The sequence below is a fragment of the Phyllopteryx taeniolatus genome, unplaced genomic scaffold, assembly GCF_024500385.1.
Source record: "Phyllopteryx taeniolatus isolate TA_2022b unplaced genomic scaffold, UOR_Ptae_1.2 contig_24, whole genome shotgun sequence".
Classification (NCBI taxonomy): domain Eukaryota; kingdom Metazoa; phylum Chordata; class Actinopteri; order Syngnathiformes; family Syngnathidae; genus Phyllopteryx; species Phyllopteryx taeniolatus.
In genome coordinates, this window is record NW_026903162.1 from 530,958 (window position 1) to 550,411 (window position 19,454).

At 42.3% G+C, this 19,454-nt stretch overlaps 2 protein-coding genes across 4 annotated transcripts in view; one reads left to right on the forward strand and one right to left on the reverse strand.

Annotated features, from left to right (window-relative positions):
* Nucleotides 1-312: 312 nt before the first annotated feature.
* On the reverse strand, nucleotides 313-7,231 carry cdkn2aip (CDKN2A interacting protein). The gene is made up of 4 exons (XM_061765051.1): nucleotides 7,024-7,231; nucleotides 6,455-6,704; nucleotides 6,266-6,375; nucleotides 313-1,979 (listed from the first exon to the last, which is right to left on the reverse strand). Exons 1-4 carry the CDS (start codon nucleotides 7,088-7,090, stop codon nucleotides 1,390-1,392), a joined length of 1,017 nt encoding a protein of 338 aa, XP_061621035.1. The 5' UTR covers nucleotides 7,091-7,231; the 3' UTR covers nucleotides 313-1,389.
* A 32-nt stretch (nucleotides 7,232-7,263) lies between these two features.
* Nucleotides 7,264-19,454, forward strand: part of tubgcp4 (tubulin gamma complex component 4) — a 47,323-nt gene continuing 35,132 nt past the window's right edge. For 2 of the 3 annotated variants that reach the window (XM_061765048.1, XM_061765049.1), the window contains exons 1-6: nucleotides 7,264-7,473; nucleotides 7,736-7,864; nucleotides 14,249-14,371; nucleotides 14,448-14,501; nucleotides 14,593-14,649; nucleotides 16,512-16,591. In XM_061765048.1, the coding sequence (XP_061621032.1) occupies nucleotides 7,396-7,473; nucleotides 7,736-7,864; nucleotides 14,249-14,371; nucleotides 14,448-14,501; nucleotides 14,593-14,649; nucleotides 16,512-16,591 (521 nt within the window). In that variant the 5' untranslated portion in view covers nucleotides 7,264-7,395. The remainder of the gene's footprint in view (nucleotides 7,474-7,735; nucleotides 7,865-14,248; nucleotides 14,372-14,447; nucleotides 14,502-14,592; nucleotides 14,650-16,511; nucleotides 16,592-19,454) is intronic. The other variant, XM_061765050.1, reaches the window with a different exon arrangement.

Below are 19,454 nucleotides of genomic sequence, written 5' to 3' on the forward strand. Positions count from 1 at the left end.
GCGGTTAAAAAAAACAAAAAAAACAAACAAAAAAAAGTAATTATGTGACAGCGTTGGTTATTGTGGATGGTTTACCTCTTGAGAACCCCGTGTCCTTAGTCAAGTTAATAATTTGCTTTCAAAGAGAGAGATGTGCCAATTTATTATTATTAATTAAACATGAATATGGTGAAAAAAATGTGTAGTATGTAAATAAAAACTTCATTCAGATGAGAGTCAAGACAGACTGATCTTAAACTAAATGTACAGAAACTCTGTGGCTGCTGACTGAGACTCATCTGCTTACCACTTAAATTGACTCGAAGATTTAAGTTATTTTTGTCATTTATTTCATGAGGGACCGAGAAGAGAAGGCTTGGCAGCATTTATGCATGCTTAGACCACAAATCAGCCTTGGTTGAGTTTGCAACTTTAATTAAAAATGAAAACGAGGAATAAAGCTCTGCTGTAAACTTACAGTAACACAGAACTGCTGCGGTTAAATTTCATTCCTGACTAAACAAACACAAACGTCACACAGCAGAGCAGCATTTAACCTTCACATTCTGACTCAACTAACAATCAAATTGAAACAAGTCTTTGCAGTATTACAATAATGATGAGCAAGCAATACGTATGAGGGTACACCATACAAACAGCGTGTGCAGTACTCTCAAGAATCTGAGCAAATTCATATGCTTAAAATAAGTTCAAACCCATGAAATAAAACCATGAGTAGTGTGTGATGCAAATTTTGACGTCAGATATCTAACAGTCAAACGTCAATGCAGACCAACAAGTTACAATTACCTTACAGAAAGGAGGAAAAGTCCAACTATCGTGATTAGTCATAATCCTTTTTTTAGTCATTTTTAAAGCAAACTTGGCCAGGAAGACATGTTGCTTGGTGTGCTATGAGAAGAAGTCGAAACTGATCAGGTCAACACTTGCACTCTTGAATATTTCACTGCAGCCTGATGGTTTTTTATATATAAATAAAACATAGAGGGGGGGGGGGGGGGTGATTGGGGGGGGTTGGGTAGGAATACCATGGACCATAAAATGAATTTTATAATTTTCAGAACATAAATATTTGTTAGTTGTAAAGCTGCTACTGTGAGAAAGGCTCCTTATCACAAGAAAGCAAGTTGGTAACTTGAGGACAGGAAGGCTCTCAACGCGTGATCTGCGCCTGGCTCAAAAAAGTGCATAACAATATTTATAAAACGTGAACCGGCCTGCTCTTGATGATATAAGTTCATTGTAATTGTACAATGAGATCAAAGTCTATATGAGATATGAAGCTGCACGTGGGTGTGGTCCCCAAACCAATGTGTCTTTCTTCAGTGCGCCATTCAGTAAATGCTAATGTTCCATTCCAGCAGGTTCGACATCCCAAAATGGTCCAAGCTACAAAGAAGCATCCCCCGCACACTCGTCCTGAAAAGGGTAGCTGAGCGCGGGGGGGAAGCCCTGACTCCGAGGCTGCTCATCCAGCAACATTAAATCCTCCACATCCCTCCCTTTGTACCGCCGTCTGCCGATCTTTACTGTCACTTTCCTCCCTTGAAACACTTTCAAGGCCTCTTTGGAAGCCATGGCTCTGGCAGCAGCTTCATCACGCCCGTAGCCTGTGCCCATGTAGACAGTCTGACAGCGAATTTCACACACGTGGCCTTCCTTCTGTGTGCGACCTGCGGGGAGGCCGGTGATGTCCTTGAGTGGCACGAAGACGCACGTCAGGGTCCGCTTGCATGACTCCACGCAGCTACCAAGTATTTCGAAATGGTCCAGGTTGGGCCCGAACCCCCCCGCCGACACCAACTTCCAGGCCACGGCCTTGTAGAGGCGGTTGAAGAAAGGCTGGTGCTCTGCTGGAGCCTGCAGTGCCGGCCCCGATTTCTGACTCATCGGTCGAGCGGATGTTTTCCCGGCCGGTCGACTGTCGGGCTCATTAGGAGCGTATCGGTTTCTTTTTCCACAGCTGTCATCGGGAGCTCCTTCACAAGATGAGCAAGAAGAGAGAAACAACATTTAATGAGGCAACACACTGCAACTTCACTTGTGGGCGTGTAAACAAAGAAATGCTGTGTGAATGCAAAAGATGAAGTCCTGCATTAGTGTATGTCCCTTTTCAGAGAGGCACAGCAACGGACCTTTGCACCATCTTACTTTTACAAAGGATCTTAGTTAATATGACTGTAGCTCAAAGTACCCAAAGTCAACAAGTTTTTTGTTAGGTTCTTTACAATGCACCCCATCTGTTGTCTTCTTGAATGTAAGTCCAATGCATCGCTATTGAATCATTAAGGAAATAGTAAAATTTATAGCTGCCATAGGATAAAAAGATAATTTGATAATTTGACTCACTACATTTTATTAGTATTTGTAACTATTAATTTCTGCAAAGTCATTGTCCTGTGAGAAAAGTCACTTGGGTATACACTAGGGCCCGACTGATTAATTGGCTGGCCGACTTAAATCGGCTGATATTAGTTGGCCCTTTTTCAAATCTGCAAAAGTCAGACGATTTTTGCCCCCCCAATTTATTTATTTTTTTACACATTCCAACATAAGACAAAGATAATGACATTTAAAGAAGCAGCAATACCACATTTTCATCAAGTTTCAGTTGTTTGCGTGACTGTGGACATTTTTTGACGGGAAACTTTGTTTTCTGGAAACTTTAAAAATGCATAAAGAGATTGGCTTTCATTTCAGTTTAACTCTATATCATATACAAGAACATCTAAAAATAGTTGAAAATCATGAAAAAGTTAAATTTTTTTGGTCAGTCATTTCAGAAAGTGAACTCGTATATAGAATCATTACACACAGATTGAACGATTTTCGTAATTTTAGTGATGAGGATGGAGCTGCAAGGCAAGAGAGCTAGAGAAAAACCAAAGAGGTTGATGGACGTCGTGAGGGAAGACATGAGGACAGTTGATGTTCGAGAAGAGGATGCAGGAGATAGGCTGACATGGAAAAAGATGATATGCTGTGGCGACCCCTGACGGGAAAAGCTGAAAGGAAAAGAAGTAGTAGTTTTTCGTAATTTTAATTATTATGGCTTGCAGATAATGAAAACCCAAAATTCATTGTCTCATAAAATTTTAATATTTTGAAAAAGTTCAATATTTGAAACTCATGTTGTCACACTCTAATCAGCTAATTAACTCAAAACACCTGCAAAGGTTTCCTGAGCCTTAAACAGGCTCTCAGTCTGGGTCAGTAGGCTACACAACCATGGGGAAGAGTGCTGATTTGATAGATGTCCAGGAGTCAGTCATCGACACCCTTCACAAGGAGGGTAAGCCACAAAAGGTCATTCCTAAAGAAGCTAGTTGTTCACAGAGCGCTGTATCCAAGCATATTAACAGAAAATTGAGTGGAAGGAAAACATGATCGGTAAAGATGCACCAGCAACTGGCTTAACCGCAGCCTTGATTTGATTGTCAGGCAAAATCCATTCAAGAATTTGGAGGAGCTTCACAAGGAACTGAGGCTGGAGTCAGCACATCAAGCACCACCACACACAGACAAAAACGAGACATAGGCTACAAATGTCGCATTCCTCATGTCAAGCCACTCCTGAACGAGAGACGGCGTCGGAACTGTCTCACATGGGCTAAGAACAAAAATTTTGCATTTAATTTGGAAATCAAGGTCCCAGCAGGAAGAGTGGAGAGGCACAGAATCCACATTACTTGAAGTTCAGTGATAAGTTTCAGCAGTCAGTAATGATTTGGGGTGCCATGTCATCTGCTGGTGTTGGCCCAACTGTGTTTTCTGAACTCCGCAGTCAAATTCAGGAAATTTTAAAGCACTTCATGCGTTCTTCTGCTGACAGTCTATAACAGTCAGAGACAGGAGAGTCCGCCTCAGAGACCCCAGACTCTGCTTCCTCATGGGAAGGCGTGTCGGTGGAATTAAGGAGGTCTTTGACGTATTCTCCCCACCGGCTCATGATGTCCAAAGTCGAGGTCAGCAGTGCCCCATCCTCACTACACACAAGTGTTGATGGTGCACTGCTTCGCCCTCCTGAGACACCAAATGGTCGACCAGAATTTTCTCGAAGCCGTCCAGAAATCCTTCTCCATGGCCTCCCAGAACTCCACCCATGTTCAGGTTTTTGCCTCAGCGACCACCAAAGCTGCATTCCACTTGGCCAGCCGGTACTCATCAACTGCCTCAGGAGTCCCACATGCCAAAAAGTGCGACCGAGGGTGCCCTGGTGCCAAGTGCATGTGTGGACACCCTTATGCTTGAAAATGGTGTTCGTCATGGACAATCCATGGTGAGCTAAGAAGTCCAATAACAGAACACCACTCGGGTTCTGATAGGGGATGGGCTGTTCCTCCCAATCACACCCTTCCAGGTCTCACTGTCATTGCCCACGTGAGCATTGAAGTCCCCCAACAGAACGATGGAATCCCCAGCGGGAGCGCTCTACAGCACTCCCTCCAAAGACTCCAAAAACGGTGGGTACGCTGAACTTCTGTTTGGTGCATAGGCAATAAGTGTACCTACACCTGCCCGGCGCCTCTCACCGTGGGCAACTCCAGCGTGGAAGAAAGTCCAGCCTCTCTCTAGAGGACTGGTACCAGAGCCCCAGCTGTATGTGGAGGCGAGGCCGACTATATCTAGTCGGAACTTCTCAAGCTCACACACCAACTTGGGCTCCTTCCCTGCCAGAGAGGTGACATTCCACATCCCTAGAGCCAGCTTCTGTAGCCGGGGATCGGATTGCCGAGCTCACACTGCACCAGACCCCTATGGCCCCTCCCACAGGTGGTGAGCCCATGGGAAGGGGGACCCACGTTACCCTTTTGGGATGTGCCTGGCCCCATGGGTGCAGGCCCGGCCACCAGGCGCTCGCCTTTGAGCCCCACCCCCAAGCCTGGTTCCAGAGAGGGGGCCCAACGACCCGCATCCGGGCAAAGGAAACCTATGTCCATTTATTGTATTCATCATAGGGGTTTTTGGAGCCGTGCTTTGTCTGGTCACTCACCTAGGACCTGTTTCCCATGGGGGACCCTACTAGGGGAGTGAAGCCTCACATAAATTAGGTCCTACGATCATTCGGACACACAAACACCTCCACCACGATAAGGTGACGGCTCATGGAGGGGACTATTCTAGTTATAATAGACTTAACAAAGTTTCACAAATATTCAATATGCGCACTGCCTGTGACACAACGTTAAATCAACAATCAAGCTCCTGTCAAAACCAGGCTAATTTCAGCAAGACAAGAATTAGGATGTGTAAAGGCTTACATAATTCTTCGGCGTAATTGATGACAGCATGCCATATAAATTTTAAGACACTTGGGAAATGTTTTAAATTGTGATGAATGTATGATATCGCTCCTTTAAACTTTTTTAATATCCATCCATCCATCCATCCATTTTCTTTACCGCTTATCCTCACTAGGGTCGTGGACTGCTGGAGCCTATCCCAGCTATCTTCGGGCGGGAGGCGGGGTACACCCTGAACTGGTCGCCAGCCAATCGTTTTCCTATTGCAGTATTTATTTAATCTCTTTACAAGCATACTAGTCATGTCATTTTGACACACTCTCTTCAGCGAAAATGCTACTGAATACTAAAGGAAACAGAGTATATGAATATAATTATATTAGTTTGTTCATATTACTGCTGTGTACTAGTGAAACTGCAAAATAAAATAGCAACTTATTTGATTAAATATAGCAGTACATACTATACCTCGCTTAATCGTACTTCAGAGAGGATCAACAGACTAACTTTGTCCATGTGCTATACTTTCTCTTTGGCTTTGTCACTTTTTTTTCCTTACGATTTTCCAAAAAGAACGCAAGTTACAACTTTTTGTGTGATAATTAGGCATGTTAAAACGTGACATCAAATGAAACAAAGTACGGCTTTTATGAGGTCGCTGGCTCAGAGTGATTATTTTAAGCAACTCAATAATGTTTATTTGTCCCTTCCACTGACACTTCCAATTCCATCACATCAAACTTTATTTTACACTTATGGTGCTCTTCCAAATGTTCCATTGTGAAAATCATTAGCACTACCCAAAGTGTAAAATACTCCTTTAAATACAGCGGTCTCCACCACTTTTACAAATGATGCCAGCAGCACTCGTAATCTGTTTGTGAGGGAATGTTCATCACCACTGTCAAACTAGTGTAGTGATAATATGGGACATTACTCACTCAGATCAAACCATGGCACTTTCAAGCTCACACCACGCTCGAACATCTGCAAAATATGTTTTTAAATGAAGTCTGTCTTACCTAATTGGGCGCTGCACTTTTCTTTGCGTGTCGTTTTATGAACTGGAGCATCTTGAACAATTATTCCTTCACCCATCTCCTTGATCTTGTCCATCACAGCCTCTGGATAGCTTAGAAAAGGAAAGATATTCAGCCTCAAGTCTGTAGTCCTGTTTCTCAATGTGCTCACTCCAGTGTTGTATGTCCTACCTGCAGCCGAGGAAAACATGGTTAGCCCAGACCATGGAGAGGGACAGCAGCCTGTCCAGACTGCTGTTGGAGACTCCTGGTTGCACTGTAGGGTATGCATCCATGTTTTTCAGGATGAACTCTCTGCGAGCCAACCACTGTTTGTTGTTCTCACAGTAGCCCCTTAACGCGTCGACCCACTGGGCAATCTCTCGGTTCTGGGCCAGGTACTCCTCAACTAAGTTGTCCTCTGTCCTCACCTGCGCCATACCTGCAAAATAAAAATGCATAAAGATGTCACTAACATGGTAAGACTCCTTAAAAGAGCTGTGTGGATAACACTATACGCTCTTCTCATCAAAGCCGACTAACTTGTCTTTTAAAAGTTTAATTCGCGGATGTATTTAAGATAACTACCAGACTCATTTCAACTGATAAGGTTACACGATTATGACGAGATGAGTACAACGAGCTGCGCCTATAAATAAATACACAATAGCTATAATTGATACAAATTGGAAGCCAGCCACGTCTAATAACCACAAGATGTTGGTAACATGTTTTTTTTACAACTTGTTATATCGAATTACCAAGCTTTCTCTGTTGCGAGACGTTGCTAGTCGCTACTGCATGGCCGACTAATGATGACGGAGGCATGAAACGTTTCCGTTTTCGGTAAAAAACTACAATTCCCAACGACGCTGTAAATGGCAACAGGTTAACGTAAGTACAGTGAACGTTTGAGTTGTCACAAATTTCTTTTAACTCGACGGAGTGCAACGGAAATCAAACGACAAATGAAATACAGATATGGTTTCAAACTAATAGGTTGCTAAGACTTCCCATCATGCCTTTGGGCGACGACGTCATCACCGTGCGAAAGCTCAGGCCGGAGTTTGTTGTGATGGTTGCATACAGCGTCGTTGTCGATTTTCATTGATACTTTGTTAACTAGAAGTAAGATGATTCACGAATTGTTGTTGGCATTAAGTGGATACCCGGGGACCATTTTCACATGCAATAAGCGAACAGGTTTACAGGTAAAACGGAACACTGATTCTGTTGACGTATGTTTTTTGAGCTTGTACAATCGGTGTTTGATGCGTGTTTTTGAACGGTGGCCTACATTGGAACAACCAAGATAGTAGACATGCCAATTGCACCTAATCATAACTGTGTTATTTAGTTGAGTTCAATATGTCTGCACAAGTTGTAGTTTAGACCAGCATTTTCATGATGTCCGAAAACAAAATGAGTTATTGAAGCTGTGTTTTCTTTCGGACATAAAAATTGTACCTGCAGGTGTCCCAGGACCTACCCTTCCTTCACCCGAGTGAGATCAGTGTCCTCAATCGTCTTTGTAAACTGGGTTCGGATTACATACGATTTACGGAGTTCATAGAGCAACACACCGGCCATGTCCATCAACAAGTAAGTTCAAGAAGTCCAATTCAACACGTTTAGCCTGTATGCTGAGTTCATCCACCTCCCGCAAATAAATAAATAATTGATTTTTGTGGCTTTCTGTATGGTATGCTTGTATTGTCAACCCCCAATATGTGTGGAACATACAGAGGGTTGACATTTCTTTCTCAAGGGCCCACAGTTTAAAAAACAATACAAAAAGAAACAATAATGCAATCATCTGTTGGCGAGTAACAAATATAAAGAAAGAATGGCTCCATTCTCCTGTCCCATCTAGATCTGCCTCACTCTCAGAATCTGAATCCTCTTTATTGTCAAGTATATCATAATTAAACAAGGAATTTGACTCTGGTAGTTGGAGCCGCTCTAGTATGACAATAGCCATTTTGACAGTAAATACTTTGAGACATAAAAACACGTACGGGTAGTCACTTAGCGTCTAGCAATTTAATGCCAAGAGGGAAGTAGCTGCTGGTTTTAGTTTGCATTGTTTGATACCACCTACCTGAGGGAAGGAGCTGGAAGAGGTGATGACCAGGAGGTGGAGGGTCCAAGAGGATTTTGCATGTTCTTGTCTTAGTTCTGGCAGCGTGCAAGGGGAAATAGGGGGGTACTGACAATTTTTCCGGCATTCTTAATTGTCCGTTGCTGTCGGACTTTGTCCTTTTTTGTGGCTGCACCAAACCCGACTGTGTTGGATGAACACAGGACCGATTCGATGACCGCTGTGTAGAACTGCCTCAACAGCTCCTGTGGCAGGCCATGCTTCCTTAAAAGCCTCAGGAAGTACATCCTCTGCTGGGCCTTTTTGAGGATGGAGTTAATGTTGGTCTCCCACTTCAGGTCCTGAGAGACTAATTCCCTGGAACTTGAAGGCCTCAATGGTTGACACGATGGACTTGGACAGCCTGAAGGGCAGCTGTGGTGAAGGATGTTTACTGAAGTCCACGATCATCTCTACAGTCTTGAGCGTGTTCAGCTCCAGGTTGTGTCGGCCACACCAAAGCTCCAGCCGCTCCAGTTCCTGTCGATACGCAGACTCGTCCCGGTCTTTAATGAGGCCAATGACTGTGGTTTTGTCTGCAAACTTCAGGAGTGTAGCGAGAGAAGAGCAGCGGAGAGAGGACACATCCTTTGGGCACCCCAGTGCTGATGGTGCGTATGAATGAGGTGGTGTCACCCAGCCTCACCTGCTGTGTCCTGCCCCGCCGCGAAGCTGTAAATCCATTGGCAGATGGCAGGCAAGTCCCTGAGCTGGAGAACCTTGGAGGAGAGGGGTTCGGGGATGATGATTTCGAACGCAGAGCTGAAGTCCACAAACAGGATCCTCCCATAGTCTTCCCGCTCTGTTGAGGTGTTCTTGAATGAAGTGGGGTCCCATGTTGACTGCGTCATCCACAGACCTGTTTGCTCGGTAGGCAAATTGCAGGGGGTACAGCAGGGGTCCTGTGATGCTCTTGAGCTGGTCCAGCATGATGCGTTCAAATGACTTCATGACCACAGATGTCAGGGTGACAGGGATGATGGTGAAGCGTTTAAAACAGGATGGAACTGTACATGCTTCCAGAGATCTATTGAAGATCTGCGTGAAGACTGGAGCGTGCTGGTCTGCGCAGACTTTGAGATGGGATGTGTACTCAAGATCTGGGCCTGCCGCTTTGTTGATCTTTTTTTGTTTGAAGATGTGTCTCACATCCTGTTCATGAATGGTCAACGCAGACGTCAGAGGTGCCATGGTGGTCGGTGGTGCAGCTGGGCGGGTGTGGGGATTGAAAGTGTTCTTTTCAAATCTGCAGTAAAAGGTGTTCAAGTTGTCAGCTAGTCATCTTTTGTTCTCTGCTTGGGGGGATGGTCGCTTGTAGTTTGTTAGCGATTTTAATCCTCGCCAGACTGACTTAGAGTCGTTGGCAGTAAAGTGTTTTCCAGTTTTTCTACATAATTTCTCTTTGCGATGTTACATTCTATTGTCAGTTGATTTCTAGCACGATTGTACAGGGCTCTGTCCCCATTTCGATAGGCCTCTTTAGCCTGGCGAAGTTGCTTTAGTTTGGCAGTGAACCACAGCTTGTTATTGAAGGTGCGAAATGTCTTTGGTGGTACACGCACATCTTCACAGAAACTGATATAGGATGTGACAGTGTCCGTATATTCGTCCAGGCTGCCATTTGAAGTTTCAAAGACACTTCAGTCTGTGGAGTCTAAACAGCATTGAAGTTCTATCTTTGCTTCATTGGTCCACTTCGTCACTGTTTTCATCATAGGCTTCGCACATGTAAGTTTTTGCCTGTATGTTGGTATTAAGTGAATTAAGCAGTGAGCTCAGGTGTCAGCTCTTCCTCCTCTCCAGATTTCTTTCGGGCTCCACGTTGCTGACGCTCCAGCTCACCTCCCCTCACCATCCAGCCAGTCATAGGTCAGCATCGCAGGCAGTCCAACAGTGCAGACATTTCTGCAGTTGTTACAAAACACTGCCTACCAAGATGCAAAAAACAACAAGCAGCAACAGTCGAACCATGTTGACGTTTCCATCACCAGAAATGGTGCTGCTGCAAGCATGCTGCCGAAGGGGCGAAAGTTGCCGTGCAACCATCGAGCACCGACATTCTCCTTCAATGAATGTTACGCTGCTGCTGTATACAGTCCAAAACACGTCCACACGAGGGACAATAAACACCAAATGACAAAAAAAACACACTGAAGAACTTCTGAAGACAGTATGTGAACCCTGGGGAATACATTTCTGCATAAGTTGGTCATAAAATGTGATCTGATCTTCATCTAAGACATAATATTAGACAAACTGCTTAAACTAATACCATACCTACAATATTTCTTCTTGTTCTTATTGGAAACAGCATGTAAACCCCCATGACACTGACACTGGTCTAGTCAATGTAAGATTTGAGGTGTTGGTTAAAGCTGCCTTAAAGCTGGGTTTGCTATTCCTAAGAAGCATTGTCCTATCTGAACCATGCCATGCACAAAAGAACTCTCAAAAGGTGCAATTAATTAATAACAATTAATAACTGTTTTAACTTTCACGAAGCTGCAAAGGGTTACAAAAGGCCTTGATTCTCATCAAGAGTCCACAGTAAGATGGGTTCTCTATAAATGGAGAACGTTCAGCACTGTACTCTCCCTAGAGTATTGGGCGTCCATGACTGCAAGAATACAGCTTCGAATGCTCACTGAAATGAAGAAGATCCTAGCATGTCATCTTAAAGATTTACAGAAATCTGTGGCATATGCTAACATCTCTGTTGACAAATATAGGCTATGCAAAACATTAATCAAGATTGGATTTTCATGGAAGGACACCACAGAGGAAGCCATTGCTGTCCCAAAAAATAATGCTACAAATTCGAAGTTTGCAAAAGAGCACCTAGATATTTGAAGGTGTTATTGACAAACGTTTTTGTAGACAAATTCAACCTAAGTTGAGTTGTTCGGAAGGACACGGAATTCTTTCTGTGGAGAAAAAAAATGTACAGCACACCAAAATCAAAACTTGATCCTGAGTTGGGCGCGTTACATCTACTCTGTTACATTTACTCAAGTAGCATTTTGGATGAATTGTACTTGTCAGAGTAGTTTGAATTCAACATACTTTTTACTTTTACTTGAGCATTTATGTGAAGAAGAATCGAGACTTTTACTCCGTTGCAATGATCGACATGCCGCTCGCTACTTTTATGTCCATAATTGCGTGCACGACCTATTTTTAGACTTTATCTTCGACTTCCACATCCGGCGCCTTTGCGGCAGTCCAACGTGAGCATTACTGTCATTTGACTCCAATTCACCAATCAGATGGCACAAGGCAGTCACATGACTGCAGAAAAACCCTTCGTGGGCCAATCAAAGTGGCTCATTATGGGGAAAAAATAACAGCCGCGCAAGTGTTTACAGACGCAGAAAAAAACTGCTTTGTAATGCAGCGTAGTCTTAAATTGTGACCGCCCAAACTTCATATTTCATCCCACTTCTAACTTGAGAAAACACCTTGCGGTAACATTAGCACTTTTTTATGGTCACAAGTCACTGTAAAAGATGCTTCTTTGGGGATACGTGCCATGCTCGCACGCACGTGTGCACACACACACACACACACAACTATCAATAAGTCTGGTCAGCAAACAGCTTCATTCAGTCATTTCAGTGAATAAATGTTTCTGTAAGGCCCTTTGCACGTGTTACTGGTTTGGGGCACATGTGTGTGTGTGGACTATTATTCATACATGCAAATCAGTCGCCTTTTGGCGAAATTTGCCCTTTTGAACTCAAAATAGGCCATTTATGTGAATCGTATAGATCCGATGAGTTTTTCCTGAGGGGGTCGTCATTGTTGTCGTCACTGTCGTCATAGGCTGTTTCGTACTCCTTGAACGCTGGCAGCGAGATCCATTCCACACATCCACCATCCACACACAGATGTAATTTCTGAATATTACTCCGCGGCAGATTAATATGCGTGCACATTGGCCTGAGGTTCCACCTGTGCGCTCGGTCGGGATCTGCTTTGGATAAGTCACAGGGGTTGACGAGACCAGAAAAATACTTCTGCTTTTAAGAAGTAACGGTACTTTTACTCCGTTACAATGATCTAAATGTCACTCGCTACTTTTATTTATCAATTATTGCTTATTTATCAACTATTTCCTGCGCGGCACTACGACTTCGACTTCCGCGTTGGACGCTGTTTGCGGCAATCTAATTTAAGAGCTAATGACGTTTAAGATTAGTTCACCAATCTAACAACATAAGAAAGTCACATGACCTCACACAATGTTTTCTATTGTGTTCCCCGAGCATAGGTATTAACACGAGATAAGCCAGCCCGGCTGGTTGTCGTGCCTACATGGCGGCCATGTTGGGAAGGTCGTGGTTAGCATGAAGACAACGGTGCACTACTCTTGTTTACATTTAGACGAACAAAAAAAAAAACAGCTTTAATGAATTGTAGCATTTGTCTGGCACTGTCTGCCCAAACGTGGATATTTCAGCTCACTTATAAATTTAGAAAACGTCGTGCAGTAAATTGCAGATGTGTTGTTGTGGTTTTGACTGTGCACACACACACACACACACACATCAGAATTTGCACATTCAGATTTTATTTTGTAATGTTTTTTTATTGATGTTCATACTGTGGTGAAAAAAAATTAGAAGTTATTCACTATTTAATCAGTTATTGAGTAAATAGTGTTTCACTGTGTACTTTTTACTCTTAAGTAATTTTTTTGGAGGACTACTTTTACTTGACTCACATTATTGTCAAGTAACAGTACTCTTACTTGGGTACAATGTTTGGCTACTCTACCTACCTCTGGAGCGGACATTCTCTATTGCTAATCTTAAGTTTAAGCAACATTTTTGCTCATCAAATCAGCCAATGTCGTATTTGTTTCACTGGTCTTTTGTATTTTCGCGTTGAGGTGCTGCGGGTCGTGTCCCTGGTTGCGGTCCCAGCGGAACCGCGACACACACGTAACATCGGCGACAAGAGCTGATCCGCTGGTACATCTTGTATTAATTAGGAAACGCGGCTACAATTATCTAGTTTACGGTTGTTAATGTTAAATGTATTAAGCGACGGAGCGATGTTAGGGATTATGTCACAACACAGAAGGGACTAACTTCAAATTCAGAAATGGCCAATAAACAAAAACAAAAATATTGTACTTAATATTTTCCTGGAGGATGCATTTGGGATTAGCCTTTGAAGTTGGTAAGAGTGAAAAATTAAGTGAAACAGACAACGATTTGAGTCAATTCTTTTCCAAAATGAGAGTGCTTAAAGAGGATGATGCTATTCATGTGGCACAGCTTGAAGCAGGCATCAGGTGCAGTTGGAGAAGGACCTGGCTAAAGTTGGAGGCCAGAACAAAAAAGCAAAGAAATGAGGCAAATTAATTTTAATCTTAAATTTGTACATCAGCATGTACTTGAGCGGTGTAAAGTTTTTCTAAATGAAGAGAATTATTCTTTTTTTTTGCCTTATTTTACTCTTCAGAGTCTTCCAGATTGCTTAATTGCCTTTGGTGTTTGCATGTCTGATTATTATTTTTTTATTTTATTTGACATTCATGCTCTTATTTTTTTGTATTTTTTAAATCAGAAGTTATGAGATACTCATAGTTTTTTCACTGAGTACTTTCTTAGTCGAGTAAATATTTGGAGGACTACGTTTTACTTTTACTTGAGTCATATTATTCTAAAGTAACAGTACTCTTATTTGGGTACATTATTTGGCTTCTCTACCCACCTTTGCCTGATCCTAACTGTGAAGTAAATTGTCCCAAATTGAATGTGGTAAGAGCATTCCAATGATCAATGTCATTTGTGCAGTTTGTTCCATAAAATCAAAGTCATTGAATACTTTCTTTGCAGGAACATCTCACAATTCAGGCTAGCCAGACGGGACTTCATGGGATATACTTGCGTGCATTCTGTACTGGGCTGGACTCTATTCTGCAGCCATACAGACAGACCCTACTGGATCTTGAACAGGAGGTAAAAAATAAAAAAATAAATTTTATTAAAAATTGAAAGGTCAAGAGGACAGCAGGTTAACTTGTGTCTTTTTCAGTTCCTCACTGATCCCCACCTTACAATATCCCATGTGAATTATAAGCTTGATCAGGTAGGCATGTAACTCCCTGTGAGTAATGTAAAGAAATATTGACAAAGATAACTCTGAACAGCTGGTACATCTGTACTTTTCCTAAATTAAGTTTCAGTTGCTTTTTCCCTCTGTGATGGTGGTGGTGGAGACTATTAAATCACAAAAGGTAAGGACCGTTTACTTGCCAAAAGAAGGTGCAATACTATGTCAAAAACATGGTAGTATAATGTTAATTGAAACAAAAATTCAGACACAGTGAGTTTAATTGAATGACTGAATGTTGTTAATTAGATCAACTGCAGACTAACTAACACGCCACTGTAACTTCATAGTTACAGTGGGTACGGAAATGTATTCAGAACCCCTTAAATCTTTCACTCTTTGTTATATTGCAGTCATTTGCTGAAGACATTTTTCATTTTTTTCCGTCATTAATATACACAGAGCACCCCATATTGACAGAAAAAAATGGAAATGTTGAAATTTTTGCAGATTTATTAAAAAAGAAAAACTGAAATATCACACAGCCATAAGTATTCAGACCCTTTGCTGTGACACTCATAAATTTAACTTGAGTGCTGTCCATTTCTTCTGATCATCCTTGAGTTGGTTCTTCACCTTCATTGGAGTCCAGCTGTGTTTGATTATACTGATTGGACTTGATTAGGAAAGCCACACACCTGTCAATGTAAGACTTTACAGCTCACAGTGCATGTCAGAGCAAATGAGAATTATGAGGTCAAAGGAACTGCCTGAAGAGCTCAGAGACAGAATTGTAGCAAGGCACATATCTGGCCAAGGTTACAAAAAAATTCTGCTGCACTTAAGGTTCCTAAGAGCACAGTGGCCTCCATAACCTTTAAATGGAAGACCTTTGGGACGACCAGAACCCTTCCGAGAGCTGGCCATCCAGCCAAACTGAGCAATCGGGGGAGAAGAGCCTTGGTGAGAGAGGTAAAGAAGAACCCAAAGATCACTGTAGCTGAGCTCCAGAGATGCAGTCGGGAGGTGGGCGAATGTTCTAGAAAGTCAACCATCACTGCAGTCCTCCACCAGTCGGGGCTTTATGGCAGAGAGGCCCGACGGAAGCCTCTTCTCAGTGCAAGAGACATGAAACCCCGCATAGAGTTTGCTAAAAAACACCTGAAGGACTCCAAGATGGTGAGAAATAAGATTCTCTGACCAAGATAGAACTTTTTGGCCTTAATTCTAAGCGGTATGTGTGGAGAAAACCAGCCACTGCTCATCACCTGTCCAATACAGTCCCAACAGTGAAGCATGGTGGTGGCAGCATCATGGTGTGAGGATGTTTTCCAGCTGCAGGGACATTATGACTGGTTGCAATTGAAGGAAAGTACAGCATTATCCTGGACGAAAACCTTCTCCAGAGTGCTCAGGACCTCAGCCTGGGCCGAAGGATCACCTTCCAACAAGACAATGACCCTAACCACACAGCTAAATAACAAAGGAGTGGCTTCAGAACAACTCCGTGACTGTTCTTGAATGGCCTAACCAGGGCCCTGACTTAAACCCAATTGAGCATCTCTGGAGAGACCTGAAAATGGCTGTCCACAAACTTTCACCATCCAACCTGACAGAACTGGAGAGGCTCTGCAAGGAGGAATGGCAGAGGATCCCCAAATCCAGGTGTGAAAAACCTCTTGCATCATTCCCAAAAAGACTCATGGCTGTATTAGCTCAAAAGGGTGCTTTTACTAAATACTGAGCAAAGGGTCTGAATAATTATGGCTGTGTGATATTTCCGTTTTCCTCTTCTTTTTTTTTTTAATAAATCTGCAAAAAAAATTCCTTTTTTTTTCTGTCAATATGGGATGCTGTGGGTACATTAATGAGGGGAAAATGAACTTAAATTATTTTAGGAAATGGCTGGAATATAACAAAGAGTGAAAATTTTAAGGGGTTCTGAATACTTTCCGTACCCACTGTATGTTTGATGAAATGAGTAGGAAGTATTTCTGGAGTATCTGAGCTAAAACAAACATCTGGTCAATGCCTCTTCTGCTTTAGATCCATGGCTGTCGAATCCTGGAAATGGTATACAAGCACAGTTGTGGGGGCCTTCCTCCTGTACGTGTGGCCTTAGAAAAGTAAGTAATACAGTTTGCACAATTACATTTGAAATTAGATGTTTACATAGGCTACATAAAAATACACATGCTTTTTTCCCCTCACTTTCTGACATGAAATCAGACTAAACATTTCCTGTTTTAGGTTAATTAACATTATCAAAATGTTCTCTTTTCTAAGTGCTAGAATAATGAGTTTTTTTAAAAACATTTTTCTTTCCTTTTTTTTAAAGTCAGAAGTTAACATTCAATAAGAGTACTATTACTACTGTAAAACCCAGATGATGATGTCATGTTTATGGAAGCTTCTACTAGGTTTATTGACAACATTTGAGTTAATTAGAGACACACCTGAAGCACACTGTTTCTTTGTGTAACATCATGGGAAAGTCAGAATAGATCAGCCAATATATCAGTAAGAGAATTGTGGACTTTCACAAGTCTGGTTCATCCTAGGGTGCAATTCCCAGATGCCAGAAGGTGCCACGTTCGTCTGTTCAAACAATCATACACGAGTATAAACACCACCGGAATGTCAAGCCATCATACCGCTCAGAAAGGAGACAGGTTATGTGTCCCAGAGATCGGAATCAGAATCATCTTCATTTGCCAAGTATGTAAAAAAAAAAAAAAAGTTGGAGCCGCTCTAGTGAGACAACAAATACCTATTTGACAAAATATCCTTTTAAGACATAAAAACATAAAATGCAGCTCGGAGAGTTACTGAGAAATGAAGGGTTACCGGTAATGCTGATAAAAAAAAAAAAAGGTTTTTTTTGGGGTGGCGGGACAATTGTGGAAATGATGCAGAGTCCTCCAGCTGAACTCTCAATGAAAGTGCTTTGGTCCGAAATGTTAATATGCACATTTCGGACCAACAATAATTAGCAACTGATCAACAGTAGCTTGCCATTGCCAGGATTTAACCCTCTGGAGTCAGTTGTCACACATGGGCGTCCGAATTCACATGACCACTTTGTGATGATGTCGCAGCAAGACGCAGCCTCTCTGAGTCTCCGTTTCAACTTGTGTTGAAAGTGCGGACTTTAAACTACATGCCAGTTTTTTTGAATTGTGTTAATAAGCCAAGTAAAGCCAGAATTCTGATAAATACATTACGGCGTATTCCCCCCGATTATTATCACCTTAGGTGGGTGATTCTAAGGAAAGTGTTTGCGAGCAGAAAGTGCTTGCAAGCAAAAAAAAAAGTAAAAACTGCGATAACCCTTTTCAATTTTGATGATGGTGTAAATAGTTATATATAATTTTTTGGTTTGCAAAATTTTTACATAAGATTTTGAAATGTACTAATTACATTTTAAATTCTGTGTTAAATGGTTTGTTCAATGTGTGTGGTTGTCACGTTTAAAAATTTCACTTTTTCCTACTCGGACTTTGTTTACTGTGTGATTTGTAGTGCAAAGTGATATTATCGTCAACAGGTGTCAAACTGGTGGCCCGGGGGCCAGATCCGGCCCGCCACATCATTTAATGTGGCTCGTGAAAGCAAATCAAAAGTGCTCATTGTGTTCTGGTGTAATACCATTGAGATATTTGCAAGCATTTTTTTGTTACCAATCCCCCTTTGAAAAGAAATGTAATAGTTGAAAAACATGTTTTTATAGGCTTCTGATTTCAAAACTGGTTATTCAGCAATGTGTTCTGTATACTGTATGTAATTACAGTATATGATGTAATCTTTAATTTATATGGGTTCACAGTCGTAGCGGCCCGCCGAGGGAAGTCATAACTACCATGTGGCCCATGACAAAAATGAGTTTGACACCGCTGCTATTGTCTGTCAAAATAAAAAAATAAAAAACTGTACAGTCACATGTGAGGTTGTGCTGGGAAAAAATGACAACAAACATGGCAAGGTAAACCAATTTTGTAGGTGAAATATAATGGTAAACACAAAAGTACTGTAGTAAAAAACAGCCAATTTGACCCTTCACTACAGAGAGTTTAGAGAGGATTTGGCAACTGTCCTTACTTACAGATTGCCATCAGCCGATTGCAAGAGGAATACTGTAGTGGACCTCCCCGCAACCTGAGGTGACACAGTGACTCTCCACGGCTTGATAAACCACATTCTTCAAAGCCAACCTGCTGTGAGACAGCCACTAGAAGATGCCTACTGGACCCTAACTTAATTAGCAGGACCCTTCGAAATCTTGGTTTACAGTCATCAAGGAGTCCTTTTCTTCGTTTGAACTCAGAGCAGCCAAAAGGGACGAGTCGACAAATGTGCACACAAGGCGACACCCGCTGGCGTTGAGAGGAACTGCAATGCAGATCCGTGAACTCGTGTTTGATGTTTAACCAAAGGAAAATTTGTGTTTTGTTATTTTACGAACTCTGCCGAATTATTCCAAATGTATACCTTGATGTCTGTGTCAGTGTGTCAACGTTACAAGCGCAGCTGAGAGATTTTGAGAACTGTTTTGATTTGACTCCAAGCAGCATAAAATGTGATTTGAACCATAAGGAGTTGATTTGCCAAGACTAAAGTTTAAACAGTCACTCTATATACTTGACCTGTGAGTAAAGAGTATAAAGTTGGGGGTATCTTATATTAATATATGTTTTTAAACCCATTTTATGGGTCAAAATTGTTGACTAGATTCAAGCTGATGGGTGTGGTCTTGTCTGGTCCTCGGTCGTCTTCGACACGCCCCCGGGGTACTTAACCCCTGACTCCCGCTCTCTTGCTCTCTCTTTTGTTTAACTCTGTTCGTGTTCTGGCCCCTCCCCTGTCTTTGTTCGGGCACGTGGCTCTGTAACCGCGGGCCTTGGGGATGGGGACTCGGCTACCCAGCCTCTCCATGGGCCAGCGCTAGGCGATCAGAGCAGCTGCTACCAAAGTACCAGGTGTGCTTCCAGC